At 38.3% G+C, this 21,277-nt stretch overlaps 4 protein-coding genes across 4 annotated transcripts; 3 read left to right on the forward strand and 1 right to left on the reverse strand.

The window, feature by feature from the left end:
* Positions 1–423: 423 nt before the first annotated feature.
* On the forward strand, positions 424–2,403 carry LOC126791992 (uncharacterized). Its single transcript, XM_050518503.1, has 4 exons — positions 424–693; positions 940–1,103; positions 1,212–1,275; positions 1,638–2,403. The coding sequence occupies exons 2-4, from the start codon at positions 964–966 to the stop codon at positions 1,944–1,946; spliced, it is 513 nt and encodes a 170-aa protein (XP_050374460.1). The 5' UTR covers positions 424–693; positions 940–963; the 3' UTR covers positions 1,947–2,403.
* A 2,152-nt stretch (positions 2,404–4,555) lies between these two features.
* On the forward strand, positions 4,556–5,967 carry LOC126791991 (uncharacterized). The gene is made up of 4 exons (XM_050518501.1): positions 4,556–4,669; positions 4,785–4,954; positions 5,033–5,096; positions 5,232–5,967. The coding sequence occupies exons 2-4, from the start codon at positions 4,797–4,799 to the stop codon at positions 5,523–5,525; spliced, it is 516 nt and encodes a 171-aa protein (XP_050374458.1). The 5' UTR covers positions 4,556–4,669; positions 4,785–4,796; the 3' UTR covers positions 5,526–5,967.
* A 4,104-nt stretch (positions 5,968–10,071) lies between these two features.
* Positions 10,072–10,713, forward strand: LOC126791995 (uncharacterized). The gene has a single exon (XM_050518507.1). It carries the CDS (start codon positions 10,210–10,212, stop codon positions 10,645–10,647), a length of 438 nt encoding a protein of 145 aa, XP_050374464.1. The 5' UTR covers positions 10,072–10,209; the 3' UTR covers positions 10,648–10,713.
* Positions 10,714–10,927: 214 nt separating this feature from the next.
* Positions 10,928–12,202, reverse strand: LOC126791989 (ribulose bisphosphate carboxylase small subunit, chloroplastic 1-like). The gene is made up of 3 exons (XM_050518499.1): positions 11,955–12,202; positions 11,715–11,849; positions 10,928–11,404 (listed from the first exon to the last, which is right to left on the reverse strand). The coding sequence occupies exons 1-3, from the start codon at positions 12,129–12,131 to the stop codon at positions 11,183–11,185; spliced, it is 534 nt and encodes a 177-aa protein (XP_050374456.1). The 5' UTR covers positions 12,132–12,202; the 3' UTR covers positions 10,928–11,182.
* Positions 12,203–21,277: the final 9,075 nt, after the last annotated feature.

Here is a 21,277-nt window from a genome sequence, read left to right on the forward strand (position 1 = left end):
AGATTACCTACAGTCATGCTGTGCGCTTCATCCATTTTAAATTTTTCGAACAAAATTTAACCACTTGATATAAACAAATTCCACAAAAGAATTTAAATGAAGATGCTGTGTGCACGTGACACGTGGGAGCAATGGGTAAAGTCAAAAGAGCGGGGAATAGTAAGTTAGTTTTGGTGCCAATACCGATGACACTTACCGCGGGAGGCACCGCCCGCGTGAAGACGTGAATCCATTATAAAATTCTCCCTCATTTTAAAATTCCACGTCGGAATTTCAAATTTAACTCCACTTATAAAAAAAAGACCCAGCCTCTGTCGGTCTTGTCTCTCTCACCTGGCACGCTCCACACCTCTCACCTTCCCCACTCCACTCCGCGCTCTCTCTCTCTCTCTCTCTAGCTGTGCTTTATTAACCTGCATCCCTGTTGCCCAATACCTTCTTCTCTCTGCAATTTCTTTAATTTTAATTACGATTCCTTGCTCCCCCTCTTTTGCTTCTCCGGCTCTATAAATCCTCTAGAGCCCCTCCTCTATTAACCTTCCTTCTTTTCTGTCCATTTCCCTCCCTTTCACCCTTCTTCGCCTCACCTAATTTTCTTCTTCACTCTTCTCCTCTCCTTAATGTTACTCTAGATTTCTTCCCCTTCTCATACACAGCTCAATTAGCTATACTCAATCACTCTTAGCTCTTAAGGTAACGATCCTCTTCTTCTCTTTTTTTTTTTTTGAATTTTGTTTCTAGGAGTTGTGTCGAAACCGCGAAGCCGGCTTTAATTTCGTGCTCAGATCTGCGGCCTAGTTCGGCCGGTGGTTCAGATCTGTTTAAGTTTTTTGTTTTGTTAATTGGATCGGATCGATTCAGTTGCTGTGTGTCCCTTGATCTGTTGCGGAAAATTGGAAATGATTTTGTTTTTAATTAAAACTTTGTGGTGTTGACCAGGTCCGGGCGTTGACGTTTTCGAAGATGAATCACTATGCGATCCAGCAGAACAACGCGTGCGAAGAGATGAGGAATTTGAGAGACGCCGTCGTCTGCCCCAAGCCTCGCCGTTTGAGGAGCGCAGCCCTTCACGAACCCATCAGATCTTGCCGATGGCTTCTTGGGTAAATTAGTCACTATTTTCTTCTGATATATATTTTTCCTACAATTTTGAATATATAGATAGTTGTATGTGCGAAATTTTATTAATTTGTGGTGTGATTGAATTACAGCCATCAAGCTGAGCTGAGTGATGGGAGAGCAGGGTCGGGTCTCTTGGAAAATCTCCTTACGAAGGTAGACTTTCAGCTCTCTATAATTACTTTTAGCTCTTGTTAGAGTTTCAGATTTGCGAGCACTCTTGTAGATAAGAAATTAGGTGCGATTTAGTTATCGTGATTGAATCGTAATTCGATTCGCTGCAATTTTTTTGTATCGTTCTCTTATAGTTACCGTGCCTTATTTATTTGCTAGGATAGCAAGTTAGGAACTAAGATGAACTTTGATTGTTGTCATTTTCTTGCCAAGAAACTCGATTAGGATTTTCAGCAATACAGATGTTGGTGCGCATATGAGATGTGTTTTGCCTATATTTTTCGGTTATGTGTATATCTTGTGTGGTTTCCTAATATGAGTGTTGGTATTGTATGTTCGTGCAGGGTTCTTATGGTGTTGAACAATTTTACTGTACAGAAATTGCAACGGCGCACCCATTTTACAGCGGGTCGCCACCGAGCAGAGTAGCTAACCCACTAATTCAGGATGCTAGATTTGGGGATGAGAAGCTCACCCCATCAACACCACTGTCACCTATACCAACTCCTTCAGGTTCATTGTCTCCATCCTCATCTGCGAGGAAAGGCAGCTGTGTTCGGGCCAATTTTGGGAGTAAGCCGGCAGTGAGGGTTGAGGGGTTTGATTGCCTGGATAGAGATCGCAGAAACTGCAGGATCCCTACCCTGGCATAGAGGTAGATTCACTTGACAAACATTGAAGAAGGTACATAAGATGAGATTAAGCTGAAGTTTGCTATACAGTTACGGCGCTTTGATAGTATGAGGTAATTTTGAAGTTCTCAATCTAAAATGAAAGGGTTCCTTCTGCCTTTTGTAAAATGTTTGAGAGGGTTGTGTAAATGAGATGTGTCCTGTAAGTAAATCAGATGTTAACTAAATAAACAGAGGGGATCCTAGGTCCGTTTTAGGTTATAAGGTTGTGAGGGGGTGGAATTTGGTTTGAGAAGTCTGCCACCCTCTTGTATTGTAAATAGTAAGAATCTGGTGGGAGAATTTGCGTTCTATTACCATTTAGGTATTTCGGAGTTCCAATGAGCGGCTTATGAAGTGAATCTGTACAAATGAAGTTGCTGTTGAGTCAATTTAAACAGTCATTTACAGTGTAAATAAACCATTTGTGTTCTAGTCTTGTTCTACTCTCCTTTTGATTGCAGTCACTTGCTTAATCTGGATTGCATACTCCAACTTTAATCCCAGGGCAATGTTCATATACTGTAATCCGTTCATTTGTGGACTTGTTAGATTCATAAATGCTTATTGATCAAAGCAGTTGATTCATAAAATGAAATTTTTGACACGGTTTGATCATGTTAATTAAATATTATATATATATATATATATCTAATTAAGGATAAAAATAAGTATTATATATCAAATTCCAAAAACTTTATTTACTTTCCTTCAATTAGGACCAACATTTTTCCGACATTTTCTTGGAATGTTAAGTTAACGGCTTAACACTTTGTTGTTGCTATGAGCTCAGAGATATTTATCATAATTGTTTTTCTGATGCTATGTTATTTTTACAATTTTACTAACATTTTACATTTTGCAGAAATTGTTTATTTTATAAAAAAAAAATTACATAAACTAATTTTAACCATTAGATCTTAACATTGTTTGATATGAACTATCCATTTAATAAACCTTACCAACACAACCATTCTTCTTCTCCACCAATTCACCGAACTCCTCATTTTTCTTTCTTCTTTGCGACCACAATGAGCAGATCTCTCTGCCTCTCTTCTTGTATGCATACCTACACCACCACCAATTCCACCGATCAACAGAGCTAGCCTATGTAGACATTAAGAGCTTCTCTCTAATCCTCTCTTCCTTCAATCTATATAAAGTGACTACACATGCAACCAAGCTTACGGCCTCAGATACCTTTGATTCTGGTGATTTCAATGAAGAATCAAAGCTCCAATCACTTCTTTCAAATTCGAATTGTTGATCCCAGACTTTTCTTGATTTGAATTCAGTGAAGAATCAAAGATCAATTAAGAAATCCAATCAACCCATATATTCACTTTCCTTCTCAAAGCTTTGATTTTTATTCCAGATAGATCAAGTTTTGGGTTTGTTCAATCTCAGCACGCAGAGGGTGCTTTGTAAAAATACTTGTGTCCTCCATAATTGCGTGTCTGAATTGGACACGCAGGTGTCTCTCGCGTATTGAATTGTGTTCGAGTCGTGTCCAAATTGAGTGCGCGTGTCCAACCGTATTGGCACGTGTGAGAGCATGTCTGTGTCTGCGTCCGTATCGGACATGTGATACGGCACTCCAGGACCATCTCCGTGCATCTTAGCACAAACCTCTCCTGGATGTTTATGGATTGTCCTTCTTTTGCAGTAATACAACACTATCTAAATACTTAAGCTTGGTGAATATTGTTCCTAACTTCCTAATGTATTTGGTAGTGCCACCTGTACATAGATAAAGATGTGCAAGAACAGCACTAAAACGGGAAGTAAAATGTGCAAGATTACAATACCGCAATATGGGAAGTGCTTGCAAAAGTTGAAAAAGAAAGTCGTTTCTCTTAATATATATTTAGTATACGTTGAATAAACAAAATGCCTGAATGTATTATTTCAAGTTTTGAAGTACACTGGTGGTGTCTGTACCAAAGCATGGAACATGCTAAACTCAGATAATTTGATTTGCTTGTAGAAATAAGGGTTGTGCGGTATGCTCAAAAACAACATTATTCTCTACTTTCAACCTACTCTCTAGATGAACTCTCTTCATTCACTTTGTTAGATGTTATAACCATATTTGCATTTTATTAAAGAAAAGGAGACTTTTCCGGTAATATTTATGATAAGATGACAGATTTTTACATAACATCAATTAGGCAACTAATTCTTCGATTTCAATATTCGTAACACGTATATATTTATCTTATATAATTTAGAAAACGTAGATTTTTGTAAGCTCATAATATATGAGAAGAGAATTCTAAGAATCTTTATCGATCTTAATGAAGAACAAAAATTGTAGGAATATGCGAAATTTATATGATGTAGAAGGAGAATTTAAAAGAAACAACTTAGCCGATTGATTCAAGATCCTCGTACAGTTTGTAATTTAGGTTACCGATAAGTTCTAGAGGTAAAAAATGGAGGAAAATCAACTAGATTCTATTCGATTGCAACCTAAAAAGATTATTGTCAAATGTCAATTAATAAAAACCCCATATGAGAGGAACTGTCGGTCTCTAGGCCCTTTATCTATAAATTTCTCTCTCTTTTGGTTGGCCTCACTCTCCCCTCCCCTCCCCTCCCCTCCCTATAAATCGCCTCCATCCTCTCCCTTGTTTCTCTTCGCCTAGTTCTGCCTTCGTTTTCGTTCCCCATTCTCAGTTTCTAACAGACCAACTAAACTCCAGGTACTACCACTCCCCGTCCTTGTTTCAAGTACTCCAGATCGAAGTCAGTTTTGGATTTATGATCTACCGGATCTAGTTTAGCTCAAAATGTTAATGATTGGTTTTGTTTGAGCAGGTCTTACCGAAGATGAACCACTGTGTGATACAGCAGACCAGCAGCGCCCTTTCGGTCTGCGAAGAGATGCGTACGGCCAGAGACTCCGTGGTCTGCCCCAAACCTCGCCGTTACGGACTCCGAAGCGCCACCTTCCACGATTCCGTCAGATCTCTCCGTTGGCAGCTCGGGTAATTCTAATTCCTCGCTTTCAATTCCTCAATTTGAATTCAAATTACATCGAAATTTTAATTGATTGAAAGTTGCAGGCATCAAGGAGAGCTCTGTGATTCAAAGGCAGGCTCTGATGCTTTGGACAGTATCTTAACAAAGGTGTGCTCTCTGAATCCTTTTTTTTTTTACCAGTGTAATTTCAATTCATTAACAATTTTTTGTTAAGTTCAAAATTAGTGTAAGAACTCCATTTGTATATGTAATCATGCTTATTTCAATTTGATTTGTTTGCAGGGGGTTGAACAGTTTTCCTTTACAGAAATAGGCTCGCCGCAGCACCCATTTTTCAGCGGGTCGCCACCGAGCAGAGTAGGTAACCCATTGATTCGGGATGATAGGTTTGGGAGTGAGAAGCTGACTCCAGTGTCGCCACTTTCTCCGGTGTCGTCATCGTCTCCTTCTTCCTCAACGAGGAGTGGAGGAGGCCGTGTTCGTGCGATTTTTGGGAGCAAGCCGATAGTGAGGGTCGAGGGGTTTGATTGCCTGGACAGGGATAGCCGGAATTGCAGCATCCCTTCCCTGGCTTGAGGTACGTAGGAAAATATTTGAGGATTTAGAGTGTGCTATAATCGGTTGAGAAAATTTGAGAAGAATATTGGAAATTCTCAGTATGGGGATGGAGTTGATCCTTGTGCCGTACGTTGATATGCTTGAGGGAGTTACAGTAAATGAGATGTGTCTGTAAGTAAATATGAGCCGTTTAGGCAAATAATTCGAGAGAGGTCATGTTTAGATTTTAGGAGGGGTTGGTTGAGGAAGAGTCTCTGTACCACCTCTCTCTTGTATTGTACAGAGTTGGAGTCTATGCTTGGAAAATTTTCAATTTGTTTCCATCTAGGTGTTTTGGTTGGTTTCGATGAGCGGCTTAAGAAGGAAATCTGTACAAATCAAAGTTGCTGTTGAGTCGATGTAAAGTAATTTACAATGTATATATATTTCCATAAGTTTTTTTGTTTGTCCTTCGTCTTTGCTCTTGTGTTTTCTGCATTTGTTCAACACGTTCAAATGATGCTACCCTGTTTGCTTAGGAATCACGCCATATTGCGCCGTGATGAGCTTTCCGCTCTTCGGCCATGATGGCTGTATGTGTTCATTTTAGCTTTGATTTGTGGACAGTGTTTAAAACTTTGAATCATTTGAGACGATATTACATCATAGATGCTTTGTAAAGAGAAAGGATCATTCATCTGTATGATCTGCTTTTTTGTGCACACCTTTATTCCTAATATTGAGCATCTATGATCGAGTAGTGGACCCTCGTCTCGGAAAGCCAAGTTGTTGGTGAAGCAAAATGAGGTAAGGGAGATGTTGAAATGTTTTCGAATTGATTCTGTCAAACTTCTTGAAGAATTTCTATCTTTGTTTTGTGGTTTGCAATTTTGGGTCGGCATACTCACTTGTAAGGCTCCCAAAGCGGAATGGTTTCCAGGAAGACAATAATAAGTCGAGTGATTACTAACTACATACTACTACGGTCACGTTTGTTATGGGGATTAGCTGGAATTGGACTCCATAGTCCAAAAAGTTAGTCAGAAACCCATGTTTGGGAAAACACACGATTAGGTTAAGTGAGACTAGCTAGTCCCCGCTTCTCTAATTTCCGGGACTATGGAGAGGCACCGATTTTGGGGGGATTGCAGAAACCCTCGCCTCCTCTCGCTTCCTTTTGAGACTTCGACTTTCGTCACCGAGTCGATTGCAGCTTTGCTGACCCACGAACCCAGCAACCTCGCGCCTTCGTCCGAACCACCTCGGCGCAGACAACACACTCCCAAGCTTCGGGTTCTTTGATCGGCAATTGTAGAATGAGGGATCACAGTGATGAGTATCGGGCCTCTAAACGAGTTATGCGTTTTTGGCTACCAATTCAACAGCTTCCGGTATGAATATCGATCTCCTCCTCGAGTTCGACAAGTCCATGTAATTAGTTTTCAATTTGGTTGAGTTTTATGGATTGATTCATTATTGCGTTTTCTGGGTTATTCATGTTCTTCGTCGTTCTCCAAGATTGGAGGTTGTTCCGACAATTCTGGTCTTCTAAAGAGCTTTGTGTAGAGCTTGTTGCAGTATTAGAAGGTTTATTGGGTTGAGTTCATCACCGGTCTTTGATTTGGTCAATCCTTATCTACTGTGTTCGTGAAGAAGCTCCTGCCATTTGGTTAACTAAAGCTCCGACCAGTCAACCACTTCAACCACTCTAATGTTGATTAATGATTTGTGAGAAAGTCTGGTTTGTTCTAGTGTTTTCTTGTTTTTCAACACATGTGATTTTAGACTTTGATTCCAACGAAGATGCAGGTGATTTTGGTGGTGGGTGGGTCGTCCATTTGCGACGGCCCATCGTTGGCGGCCGTGAAGTTGGTTGTGGTTGAGGGAGAGGAGGGTGATTTTGCTAATTTTGAGGTTAGTCCGAGACTCTGCCAAATATGGATTTGGAATTAATGTATCCTAACCCGAGACAGCACAGTCCGGAAGTAAAGAGAGACTTAATACGTAATTAGACGGAAAACAAACGTACCCCTAGGGACTCCGGGAGGAGTCACTTTATTTTTTGGTATGGGCTGCACATGCATTATCAACTAATCTCATCATTACGTACACACCAAACTTAAATGCTTGTGACGTTGAAACTTAGTTATCTTTGTAGTTTTTGCGCCACTTTAGTTTGATGTTCTGCCGAGTGGGTTACATAAACTAAATATGTTGAACTTTTTGTTATCACGTATGTGGTACATGCTAGTTTCTTGTACAAGTAAATCAAGTGTATTATATACGTAGAAATTTTTGCGAACACAATTTTTATTTAATGGCTAGGGTTTTGCTATATAAGGAGATCCTGGGTTGAACCGCCTGCAATACTACAGACTTAAGAGGAAAGAAATCTAGCAGCGTCCTGCATGAAGCCCTTTGAGCAGAAGTATTTGACTGGCTGGTTACTTCGATCTCAGCTTGCCTACCCTTACCACAGAGGTCTTCCCAGTCCCAAGATGAACCTCCTCTTCGGTTTTAGGGTAGCCTCTCTCTGAAGTTCGTTGTGACCTAAATTTGGTGGCTGCTGCACATGGCACGTCCATTGACATTACACTCTGCACAGTTATAGAAGAGAAAACGGAAGGCGAATCATGCAAGGAGATTGTTAAGGGTACGGGTACGACTAACTGCCAATTCAGAGGTATAAATGAAATGAAGCCCATATCTTACTCAAAGTGGGCGGTGGGTGGCTGTCCTCGGCTGATAGGGTTGAAACAGATATACTCCTAAACTATCTAGGAATGTTCTAGACATCACAAATATTTCCTGTTGATAGGTTAGCAGCTATTTAAAAGATAAAGGTCTGTGACACCACAAATTCTATCCACAACCATGACGTGTTTGACAGAGTTGGTTTTATACACAATTCAATTATAATTAACGATCTTTTGGAAGATAAATCTTTAAACTATTCAGCAAAACCTTGATCATGATCTGAGTTAATATTTCTGGTTGGTTATACACTCTTTATTTTCATGTTTACAGCGTCTTATTTAGATCAACTGAACTAGTAGTACATTCAAAATTTTCGTCTTTGGTTTTGCTATCTTCGAACGAACACGTATTGGAACCACATATGGGTCAGTTTTGGCAATTTCGCAGACCATGGAGCCTCTTTCTAAGGATAAATACACACCATCAGAAACTAGTAGGATATATATGACGAACATGTCTGAATGCCCAAGTGTGATTCTCAATTCTAATTAATTATGCTTCAATTTCCAGTATAATGGTCGACCCAAGTTGGCGGCAATGCATGTTAGGCCCCTATATCAAGCCCAAGGGGCAAAGCCTAGGTCGGCCAGCCACCACTCAGAAGCCGTCGTTTTACGAATTAAGCAAGTTGGATGAATTGTTCCCCTCTTCGCAAAGCTAGTTGCCATGCCAGCAACAACTGGGAGATAGCTTTCTGGTTGTTGTCGCGGTCGAAATATATAACATTATCATAGGAACCTTTTTATTCCACGGACACTGATCTATCTAACGTAAACAATTGGAACTGTCAAATGACAACGTGTTGGTGTATCCTTAAGATTGCACAAATTAAAGAAATCTTTCTGACCAAAGTGAAGCAGAAGAAAATCTCGGGAAACCCAATTGTTATCTCCTTACAGAATACACATGCAGGAGCCAAGTTGTTCAACTCCCACTTATCTTCAGTCCCATATTTTCCCCCAATATGTGTATTCGTAATTGTTGAAATAGACGTATCTTTTAGGAAAAATGGTATATGCACAACATCAGTACAGAGGTAGACTCAATTCAAAATTAAGGTCAGTTCGTCTATTTTTTAGATAAAGTATCGAGTTTTGCCCATCTCATGAAATGTTGTAGTTTTGTCTTCTATATATAAATTATTTTTATTGTAATAAACTTTTTATAATTAACTCGATCACCCACTTTTACATATCATTACATATGTTTGTGATGTTTGAACTAAGGACCGCAATATGATAAAGTGACTTAACAAATCAAACCACAGTTTAAACATATACCTTTTATAACACCGTACTTAATGAGGTTGATTTAGTGTAAGTCTTGAACTCTTGATAAAATGAAAGAGACATGCACTAGTCATCAATCACATAGTTTCGCTTTAAATTTCACAATTCTTTTTAGCATTATGTTTAAACATATAATTACCTGAAATGCTATAACTAGCTAGTCTATTATCCGACTCACAAACGGGAGATTATGTCAAGGTTGATTTTTGCCTCTCGAATAATTAAAAACCGCCTGATTTTTGCACAATGAAAATACACTGAACTTGATCCCCTTTAACAAAAAAGACAAGTGAATGAATGAACTAACCAAACTGGTTCTCGTCGACATTGCCTTCCGCTAGTTGCCCAATTGTCCTTTGGAAATTTAATAAAGAAGTGCCACTAGTTGCTCTTTTGGTTCAATCTTAGGATTTACGCTTCGAAAACGACAAGGCAAAAGCACGTGAACCACTCTATCGCTGCCCCCAGGCTCTCATTTCTAATCAAACAACTATCCCTAAATACTATAACAACCGTCGTCGACGGTCGACCCCTCTATATATATGATTTGAAATCGTCAGTATCTTCTTCACTTCTTGCCGTCTCATTCCCCAAGTTAGCTCACCGAGCTAGCCTCTTCTTCTATAATAACCAGCTTTCTTTCGGAGCAAACAGAACTCTTACGAAAGAAAAGTCCGATGGCATCAATGAAGAGGCAGAGACGTGTGGATCATGTTGGTGGTGCTTCCGTGGAAGCCCCAAAGGTTGAAGGTGCGACGATGTCAATCCCAAGCAAGAAGCACAAGACGAGAGCCGCTGCCAAGGTGAAAGAAGAGGCGGTGATCAAGGCGGAGAATGTGAGTATTGATGCTGGATATGATCAAATGGTGGCGGCTCAGGTTGCGGTGGCGACTGTCGCGTCGGTGGTGGAGGATGAGAGTTACTCGTGTAGTCGTGGTTCAGTTTGGTTGGATGAGCAAATGTCATGGGGATCAATTTGGTCGCCGTTGTGGGATGTGGAGTTGATGGGTGAAGCACACTATGGATTGTTTAGTGAACATGGCCATGGGGTTTGGGACGATGATATTTGGGGATTAAGGACCACCAGCAAGGAGATTTCAATTCCAAACAGATGAGAGTGACAATTGTAATTGATAGATTTGAAAGGTTATCAGATCAATAATTCTGCTTCTGTATAAGAAGTTTTTTTCGTAGTAAGTAAAGCTAGTTTGTGGATGTATAATAGTTGGAGTTATGGTGCTTGCATATGAGCAGACTGAATACTAAGGCCACTAATTATAAATTGAAAGGCCAGCCTGCAAACACCATAAGCCAGCCTGCAAACACATATGTTAGCCTAATTGTATCGTACGTAGTTCTATGCATGCAATTATGCAAACTTCGAGACAACAAATATCCGATGGAAATTATTTTATTACATATATGGGGAAGTTCATGAACAACAAATTCACTCCCTGACCTCTGTTTTCGGAAGAAAATCAGAAGAGTAAACAGACGATTACAGAAGGGAAACAGGGAAAAAAGAGAGAAGGAAAAGCTACAAAACGAATGATACACAGCAGACTCTAGCACGTTATTACAGTAATTGCAAGTCGAAAGCCATAAATGATAGGTTTAGCATCATGAATGTGGGCTTGGAACTTAGTAGCTTCATGGATGGTGGGCAATGAAACTAATGCACTGTACTTGGCGAACGTTGTCGAATCCGATGATCCTGATGAAGGCATTGGGGTAGGTCTTCTTGCACTCTTCGAGCTCAGCAATAACCTGTGTAGCGTCGGTGCATCCGAACATGGGGAGCTTCCACATTGTCCAGTAACGTCCGTCATAGTACCCGGGGGAGCTGTTGTACTCACGGGTGACGAAACCATTCTACATCACATCCATCGACACCGAAATGAGTTTAAGTCGGTCTATATTAACCTCAAACAACAAAATTTACAAGCAAAAGTCCTTTGAAAAAAAAATTCTAGAAAAACAAGTCGATGTATCAATACACATGTAAGATCTGGTGCTTTTGAAACAATAGGAGATGGTGATCCTCATTCCTACACAATTAAACTATTTTGAATATCTCTATTACTAGTTTTAATTAACATTGGTTATCTATAGTTACTATGAGCTCCATCTTAACAAGTGTGACATCCAATCATTTCAATAGTTTATAACATATTTTAGTTACCTCCAACTCAAATTCCAAGCATGGAACCCATTTGTTTTTGAGAAGGTACTCCACTTCCTTGGACAATTGCTCGATGGTTAGAGGAGGAAGGTAAGAGAGGGTCTCAAACTTCTTCATACCAACTGTTGGCCACACCTGCATTCATCAACCCAAAATTTAGTTAACTACTATAACTCCACATATCATTGAACTCTAAAACAACTCAAAGTTTCTAATTAGGGTTGAGCTAGCTATTTGTACCTTCATACACTGGACTCTTCCACCGTTGCTGGTGATAGAGGTGATATCGTTGGCCTTGCGGGTCACAGGGAAGGCTGAGACCGACTTGAGCCCGTTGAAGGGTGCAACCATGTTAGCCTGAACAGGGGCACGGTTCACTGAGGCAACTGTTGCTGAGGACATCATAGAGGAAGCCATTTTTTCCTCTCTACCTTAGTTCTCTTCTTCTTCTTCTCAGCTAAGTTTATGAGGACTTGCCAGTATTCCCTGCTTCTTTCTATATATAGTAGAAACCTCAATTCTACAGTCCAAAACTCCCATCCAATGGTTTCAACCCCATCTACTGGTTCTTGAGCATCTATCCGCCATTGGATCATGCTCGGGGTGACATTACAACTCCAGGGCCACATATATGGGGAAAATTGAATCCACAGCCTTATCTCTTGCACTCCATTGGTTATGCCACCTGGCATGCACCCATATCTTATCAGAAGCTTAGGTATTATTTTCCTGAAGTTCGTAATGTTTGTGAGGCTTAGATTTTTAGCCGTTGGGTTCTGCTGAGGCTAAGATTTTTTATTTTTCTGGTTGCTGTAACTTCAATCGATTGCGACAGAATGAAAGTAAACTTGCGAATGCATGGCTACCTCTACCAAAATCAGAAACTCACAAAATTTCCCAAAGCAAATAAGTTTTACACTCATATCCAGGTCACAATTATTGCAGAGGAAGAGTGGGAGATAATGAGAACCATGCACTCTGCTCTTGGCTGGAGATAAGTGATAACTGATAAGTGACGGCAGCTTCCCATGCTGGGTGTGGAAAGAGAGATCTAAGCCTCCTGACGGATATGTCGGGGGCCTTTTATGAGATACGACAGAATCTCTTCGTAGTTCTAGCCCACGAAAAATGAGGAAAAAATTGGAAGAAATTTGGTAGCCCATTAAAAAAAAGGTACTAGAAAATTCTTTGCCAAATAAGGCCTCAAAGAAACTCTATATAGCCCATTAGGCCGTTACCTTTCTTTGGCAAACGGACATGATGGTGAAATTATGAAATGTCATTTTTTTTATATCTTTTTTCTTATCAGAAATGCATTGAGCCATGAATTTTTGATTTTTTTTTCCTTTTTTGGACTTACAAAGAATTTTTTGACATGAAAACAAAAAAAATACTACAAGACTGTAAAACTACTACACCATTGATCTAAGTGGAACTTGGGAGACATTGAGCCTCCCATATAACTTCCTTGCAATAGAATCTACATGATGTTGTTAGATCTGAATTGTCCTCTTTAAAAGAAATTGTGAGAATTTCTTCTTGTGGTGAGGCAGTTACATTTGTGTAGGATAAGATTGAAAACTTTTCATCGATGATATTAATGGTAGCTTCGCAATAGCTTGGCTTCGAACCTCTAAAATATTTTACCAAAAGTAAATGCACTACTAAGCTGGGGAACAATTCATGGCTTCGTGGCGAGTATATGAACGCATTCAAATAGTTTTCTTCCTTTTGAAATCTTATCACATGTTAAGTTAACTGGTCCTCGCATCTTTGCTAAATTCCCGCGCTTTGACAAGCAAGGTGCCCAAATTGAAAGGACTGAAAAAATCTCGCTCTCCCTAGTGGGAGGAAGAGTTATAATTTGGACTTTGGAGTCTCTAGGTTAACTGATATTTACTCGAATTCAACTTCACCACTCTAATTAGCTTGTTAGTTGTTCGTAGGGCTGTAACTAGACTCGATCCGTTTGTATTCGACTCATGTTTGGTTCGTTTTTAGTCCGTTTGGCTCGAGTTCGTAAAGTTAAATGAGCCGAGTTTGAGCTCAATATTTAGCCCGACCTTGAAAATGAGCCGAGCTTGAACAACAAGTATTTAGCTCGTTCAACTCGTTTAGCTCGCGAGCTAGCTCAGACTTATTAAAAGCTCAGCTCGTTTATTAATTAAGTTTGACTTATTAACTTTTATAGTATATAGAAAACTTAATTTTTATCTTAAAAAATATAACTTTTATATAAGAAATAATATTAAAAATATAATATTAGTTCGAAAGAGCTTAAATATTTTTTTCAAGAATAATTAGTTAAGACTTTAAGTTCTATAACAAGTTTGATTTGTTATTTTCAGTTTATTACAAATAAAAATGATTTTGTGTGATGCAATGACGTTAGATTTTAGGTTTTCTTTTTAATTTCTAAATTTAAAATTTTAATTTCGTATTATACAAACATTCTCAATTAGACTCCGATCTCATCTAATAAAATGAGCTGGCCCTAACCTAGCTCGAGCTTGTTCAAGCTAAGCTGAGCTTGAACATGGAAAATAAAAATCAAATTTTGGCCCGGATCGAACTCGATCGAACGAAAATGAACCAAACATGAACAACTTAGTATTCGGCTAAGCTCATTTACACCCCTAGTTGTTTGTAAGCTTATAATATTTTCTCATCTCTACTACTATAAAACGAGCACTTAAAAGTTTCACCAAATTGTGAACCGTCAAATTTACCCCTCCATAATTGTATTCTCATACATAAATAGAATGCTAATATTATAAAAGAACACATATTTCACTAATGTATTTTACCAAAACTATCATTTGTAGGAAACATAATTACTAACTTTTAAAAATATATTTCAAATAAAATTTTACAAACCTTATGATCAAAACACGTAAATCACAAGTACGAGACTAGTATAAAAAAACCGAGATATGTCCCTTGTTCAGGAGCTCGGAGTTTGACGTCTCTTCTGAATCAAATAGACAGCTGACCGAGAGCAAATAAAGTCTAGAGGTAACATGCACAAAAGAAAGGGAATCGTAGGTCGTAACATGCAACACTCGTCGATATGTGCCCCTTCAATTTCATATTCAAATGCTCACTGTCTGTTTGTGACTGAAGGGCCTACAAACTTGCAGAGGCATATATGGAGAGATCTGCTTCTGATTTCTTCTCCCACTTGGCTATTTTACACTTCTGGAAAATACAGCAGTCCCATGCCTAATTATACATTTTAACCCCGTTATACTTTGGAAAATTAGTAACGAAGTGTGGACCGTAAAGTGGGAGTAAAAGTTTACTGCCTGAAAGAATTGATGGTACTTATACACCATATATGTTTTTAGATGTTAGTATGTTACTCTTGGAAATGGGATGAATACCTATGCGATCAGCAGTTCAATATGTGTGTAACCTTGCTTGTTGTTTTTTTTTATTGGAGAAAAATATAATTTCATTGACTTATATTTTAATCAAAGACATGTACATTATAAGTTGTCTTGCGTTCAATATATCAATATGACCTAAACATCCATACAAATATCTGTTAACCTTCATTAAAATTTAGCACATTTACTTACCTACAAAACTAACAATGTTGTAAGAGAATTACTCTCCGTAATCTTCCGGTGTATCTTTTCCTAATTAGTATATGTTAGTCTAAATAAGAAAATATATATAATCCATGAATCTACGGATATTAATTGTAACGCCTATATAAAAGCTTCATTATCAATGAATAAAGATGATGTTTCTCTATATTATGATGTGTATCGCATTTTTTTTAATACGTTATCAGCACGTAGTTCTAGCACTGTGCTTGATAGTCAAGAACCCTAATTTCTAAAAAAAATCATTATGTCATGAAAATAATTCGACAGAAGAAGACGCAAAATTCTTTCTGTCATGAATACAATTCAGCAAAAGATAACTAAAAAGAAAAAAACATAAATTCATTTTTGACCTAGGGCACCCAAAAAATTGCTCTGGGCACCCTTGTCTTTCTCCGATCTGTTGAGATTGACCTGTGCCGGCGAGCTCTCCTCTCTTCTCCAAAATATTTCGCGACGAGAGACCTAGCGTCGTCGATCCGGAAACTCAGCCATGTGCGCGACTTCCTCTGCGCCCAAACCCAAAACCCAACGACCCTCGTCGAAGCTTCCTCATGCTGCTTCCGGCGTCCCTCCACTGCGCACCTCGAGCCCAGAACGGCGCCTCAAATCTAAGAGGCCTTGAAGGTTTTCGAACCTAGATCTCCGGCCACACGAGGTAACCTCGACGACGCATTGCTTCCCAAATTCCGGCGTCCCTCCTTGAGCACCCACGACGTTGCTGCACGGTTAGCTCGACCCGGTCTGTCTCACCGACCGACCATGACAATTGAGAGGATTTACCTCTCAGGTAAATGGTAAAAATAGGGGCATAGTAATTTTACTCAAGTGTAAAAGTGGTTTTATCATTAGTAATTTTATTTTATTTTTACTAATGATCTATATGATTGACGTAACTAATCATATATTTGACAAACAACTAAGTATTTTTTAATTAACGTTGTTGTTTTCATGCAATTTAAATTCTTTTGAATTTTGTCTTTTCATCGGGGACCTTCAACCTCCATTTCCTTTTCAACCCGATTCTTTTACTTCCTCTGGTACCGAGTTTTTGGAGTGGCTGGAAATGCCGTTGTTACTATCCGTAGCCATTCTGTGTAGTACATGTTTGAAAAAAATAGGAAAAACATTGGTTTGCGACGGAAATTGTCGCTTATACCACCGATTTGCGACATAAATTTTCACTTATACCATTGTGACAGAAATTGTCACGGTTTATTGAATTGAGTTACCATACTTTGGGACTTGACCTACAATTTAGTACTTGGAAGTTGTATCGTATTGATACTAATGAATCTCCCCTCTTGTTGACCACAACATGCGCCTAAAATTTAGCATAATCGTATTGGATGTGTTTATGCACCTAGTCTAGATTAATTTCTTTTGGGGCAATATTGTTTCATTGAAAGACAGAAACATTATAGTAAAATATACAAGAGCGAGATATGAGAAGTTCTTGAAATAAGACACTCATTATATGAAAAAACATGAGAATATCTTCTCACTATTACGGATTTCAAAGCAATTATAAATTGTGGTTATAAAATGAAAAGAATAAAGTATAAAGCTTTAGTTATTAGTCTGAATGACTACATATCCGTTTATTACTAAGTTTCTATGACTAATGTTACTTAGTCGATGTATTTTTAATTGGTTCATGGTCAAGATCTCAATCTAATTCTTGGCTATAAAATTCTCATGTAGTGTAAGTAAACGAACATACGAAAATGTCTCAATGTATTTATGGTTTCATTATCAAAAGCAATATGTTAATGCAATATAACGCATCACATACTACTACCTATATAAGCCCACAATTTTATTATGACATAAGTCATGCTTACACGATCTTTGTGTGGCGGAATGCACACTTGTATGATCTTTGATGTTGTTATTATACATTTGTTTCGGTTCTCCATAATCTTTGGCGGATTGGGTCATCACCTATTGATTTTGAACAACACTTTATAAACTAATATTGCAAAACTCCGAAGGACTCTGAGCCATGAACGTTTGCTCTCGGATTTATTTTGAACCGACAATACTTGTTGTAGCATATTTATGTTTCTTAGTATGATGAAGCATTAATTGATGTCTTGTTATGACATGTTTCCACATTATTTTGGTGATGATTTGTAGTGTTACACACCATGTAATGCACTTTATATCCTATTGTATTAAAATATGGTGATGTTTTCACAAAGTTTGAATTGAACTACACTCGTACAAGATTAGGGGAGTGTCAAACAGTAACAGGTTCACAAGTTATGGTCTTCGCAGTATCACCAAGATGTTCCGTTTGCCGGTCTGTTTTACCCCTAATGACATCAAAAATTGGCCGAGCTCTTGTCTCGGCCCATAGACATCCAACACCCCCCCTCCCCACAGCCGCCCTACCACGGCCTCCTCACGAATTCCTAGTTGTTTTAGCTCTATTTCTGTGATGCCGGTAACCCTATTTTTGGGTATGTCTAGGCAACACCGACCCTTATATTTTGATTTGTGGTGTGTATGCATGATATTCGCATGTTAAAATCACTCGTGAATGACGTTTGAGGGTCTAAAACCCTTACGTAACGTTAAACGGCTATTCAAGACTATATCAGTGCACTTGCCGAGCTTTGTATTGTGATATTTATATGTCTTGACCTAAGATTAATTGTCCCTATATTCATGTTTATGAATTTGTTAAAGAGACGTTGAGTGCATAGCTAAAAGAAAGCTATTAATGGATTTAGTATTTGTAAGAGGGTGTTTTGTTCATAGGCTTTTAGAATTACTTGATTGCCTCTTGTACCCCTTTTGAGTTCAAGAACATGGTCCAAAGCTTCGAAAAGCTTTGTAGTGTTTTCCCCAAGTTTCCCCTCAGTGATGTTGTCCTGCTGCTGTGACAATATATGTAATGACAGGAACTTCATATGGATTTCATGATGAATAGGATACATGAAGAGAGCTTGCAATGAGACATGTGGCGTGGGTACATGAATCGCATAAGATGAGGTACTTGTTGCGGTCAAAGGTTTGACATGGTTTAATTTGGTGCAGGGATGATAGAAAGAAGGACTTTGAGGTGCATGCTTAAGCTTAAGGTTGTCTAGAGCTTGAAAATGGTTTTGGGTTGGAATGCTTGGCTTGTTGCTTGAAGTTTGCTTGTGGAATTTGGGATGTTTTTCCTTGGAGTTGGATTATGAAGTGGTGTTTTGTTGCTGGGAAGTTCTACTGCTGAGAAGTTGTTTGGTTGCTGGCTGAAAGTTATGTTGTTATTTACAACAACAAAAGCTCTTATCTATAGGCAAAAGGAGGTGAGTAAATATACAAGTTCTTGAATAAAACTATTGAATCTCAAACTGAACTACAAGGAACAAAGTGAAGTCCAGGGAACAAGGCAAAAACCTAATGACGAAGAAAGGTTTATATTGTCTTGCGTGATATATGGAATTGTGTAACAGGCTTGGAAATGTTTACTGTATAATTACAGTATTAGTAATATAATTAATAATAAATATCTTATTGAATTTGAAATAGGCTCTAGCTAGCTAGAGCTAAAAATAAACTAAATGAGTTAGCAGATTAGCATAGAAGAATATGACTATTGCATGGTAAAAGCACATGTTGTGTTTAAGTTTGTGGGTTTAACTTCTCTCATCTTTGCATACCCATGTAAAAATTGGGATTATTGAACCTCAAATTTGGTCCCAAGTCCAAATCGACAATAATCGGAAATCTAAAATGAGTTTCATATACTCTCGTTACCTTTCACACCACACCTAATCATGTAAGTCTCAAGAGTATGTGTGACTTGGGTCCACGTGCATAACATGAATATACAAAATAAATATGCAAATTTTGTATTTTTAAATATAATGTACATGTGTATTATCCTATTATGCTTGGAGTATGCGTAAGGCATGTTTGTGCTTTTTTGAGTATCAACAATATTTTAATCCATTGTGATTTAAATGCTCTCGTTTAAATGTATTATGACGTTATGATTCAAGTTACATACTCTTATGCATCAAGAGAGCAATTAAATCTACAAATTAGTTTTGTTATAGTAGTTGTCTACGTTGATGAATTAACAACGGAAACCATGAATAAAATTGGTGAGACGATGAGCTACTTGAAGACAATATTTGTGTCAACATTATTATCACCTAAAAGGTCATTGTGAAAGAGTTCTTATGTATCGCTTCTAATGACGGAACACATCTTAAGAGTCGAAATAGTATGAACTATATTTTTTCACGTTATCATGATTAGGAATACATAATTGGTGACTTATATAGGCTATTTTTTTTAAGCAAAGATGTTATACGGATTAATATAATTCCTCCAAAGTAATAGAGATGTAATCTATGCGTTAACAAGTGCATAAGCCCCCTCTATGATCCTTCATTAACTATAGTCAATCTCCAAGCTTATTCTTTAGCAAAGTTTAGGAGTGACATACACCCTCATTCGCTAAAGAGAATGAGACATAAGATGGAAGCTACAATTGGCTTATCATAATTCACTTTGAGGATAAAATATATTGTGGTGAAACATATATCATGGCTAAACTCAAACCTTAACACTTAGATGTTATGGAGCACCCAAACAATGACAAAAAGTTGAAAAAGCCTAAAATTTCAGGATTTCCATATTGCAGACTTGTCATTGTGAATACCGGTTCACCTATTTTTCGGTAGGATATTAGGGTGCTACTTGCGGCCACTGATTCCTAACATCCAAGGCTACACACTCACAAAATTTGTGCCCATGTAAATACATGGAACATGGTGAACCGCTCGACAAAATTGATTACTGACCTCTGGCGAGTATTCCGGCCGATTTGGTATCTTTCCAACCGGTTCCGGTAGTGAGGCCGGTAGCATTGGATTCCTAACACCCATGCTTACTTGTTCCTACAATTTAGTAGCATTCGGGGTTCAGAAAGTTAGTGAAACATTTAAGGAAATGTAAAACAGAGGTTCGGTATTAGTTAATGATGTGTTCATGGTTCAACCGGGATCTATATTGGGACCCATATATATATTGATCGGTCTAATGCTTCACACGATAAACCAAAAGTTTTTTTATGGAACCATAAACTACGGCTTGTAGCATTTCTTGTTTTACGGTATCCATCTAAACCACCATTATTGACATTATAGTTGTAACGATTCACATGTTAGTGTTTTAAGTCTAACAATATGCATGTTTGTTAATTGATTATGTTAACGGTTTATTGTCCATATATATTATGTGTCAAATTGAGCCTCCACAAGCGCATAATGATGGGTTATTTGATGTTAAATTTTGTCTTTAAATAAAACATGAACTTCCACATATGTCCGCTTATAAAGACCTTAACATGCGATCCTCGTTTAGTCACTTTTGATGAGCCATTCTCCCCGTCGTTAGGGGGAGAGAAGAACAAGTTTGTTCAAGTTAAATGACTTGGTTCTATCGTTGTTTATCCCCCATTGTGCCTCATCATGTCCTAATAGTTCTATAAATGGAAGTGACGAGATCAGATATACATGTTGCAACTATGCCTGCAAGGATTGATGTCCGACAAATGAACTTGTAGTCAATATTTTTTGTGACATGGTGACTCCAAAAATGTGGTAGATGATGTCACTAGGCCGTGACTTTTATGAAAGTGTAGAGAGACCACTTGATTCTATAATACTTATTGATTGCGAGTTAAGGCAGAACTTGATCTATGATCAATGATACTCACTCGTCTGTTTTCTTAGATAATGGTTATCATTGGGGGCCGCCTCAATGCCAATACCAATCCAAATAGAGATATCGAGAATGAAGATGTTGAATGAGTTTGTGTCGAACCATACATACTATGTTGAAGTAAAATTTCAACATTGTAGATTGGCCTATATGGAAAGTGTTATCCGACAAGAATTGATGGTAATGATCGACCCATGTCGCCGCTACAGTCTCCTGGAAAGT

This window comes from Argentina anserina, chromosome 4, assembly GCF_933775445.1.
Source record: "Argentina anserina chromosome 4, drPotAnse1.1, whole genome shotgun sequence".
NCBI lineage: Eukaryota > Viridiplantae > Streptophyta > Magnoliopsida > Rosales > Rosaceae > Argentina > Argentina anserina.

What these genes read in the sequence shown, in the direction of transcription:
- LOC126791991 (XM_050518501.1), top strand. Translation starts at nt 4,797, where the DNA reads ATGAACCACTGTGTGATACAGCAGACCAGCAGCGCCCTTTCGGTCTGC. An exon ending in TCTCTCCGTTGGCAGCTCGG is followed by an intron (nt 4,955 to 5,032) that starts GTAATTCTAATT and finishes TGAAAGTTGCAG; the next exon opens with GCATCAAGGAGAGCTCTGTG. An exon ending in TGGACAGTATCTTAACAAAG is followed by an intron (nt 5,097 to 5,231) that starts GTGTGCTCTCTG and finishes ATTTGTTTGCAG; the next exon opens with GGGGTTGAACAGTTTTCCTT.
- LOC126791995 (XM_050518507.1), top strand. Translation starts at nt 10,210, where the DNA reads ATGGCATCAATGAAGAGGCAGAGACGTGTGGATCATGTTGGTGGTGCT.
- LOC126791989 (XM_050518499.1), bottom strand. Translation starts at nt 12,131, where the DNA reads ATGGCTTCCTCTATGATGTCCTCAGCAACAGTTGCCTCAGTGAACCGT. An exon ending in GAAGAGTCCAGTGTATGAAG is followed by an intron (nt 11,850 to 11,954) that starts GTACAAATAGCT and finishes TGATGAATGCAG; the next exon opens with GTGTGGCCAACAGTTGGTAT. An exon ending in GCTTGGAATTTGAGTTGGAG is followed by an intron (nt 11,405 to 11,714) that starts GTAACTAAAATA and finishes GATGTGATGTAG; the next exon opens with AATGGTTTCGTCACCCGTGA.
- LOC126791992 (XM_050518503.1), top strand. Translation starts at nt 964, where the DNA reads ATGAATCACTATGCGATCCAGCAGAACAACGCGTGCGAAGAGATGAGG. An exon ending in TCTTGCCGATGGCTTCTTGG is followed by an intron (nt 1,104 to 1,211) that starts GTAAATTAGTCA and finishes ATTGAATTACAG; the next exon opens with CCATCAAGCTGAGCTGAGTG. An exon ending in TGGAAAATCTCCTTACGAAG is followed by an intron (nt 1,276 to 1,637) that starts GTAGACTTTCAG and finishes ATGTTCGTGCAG; the next exon opens with GGTTCTTATGGTGTTGAACA.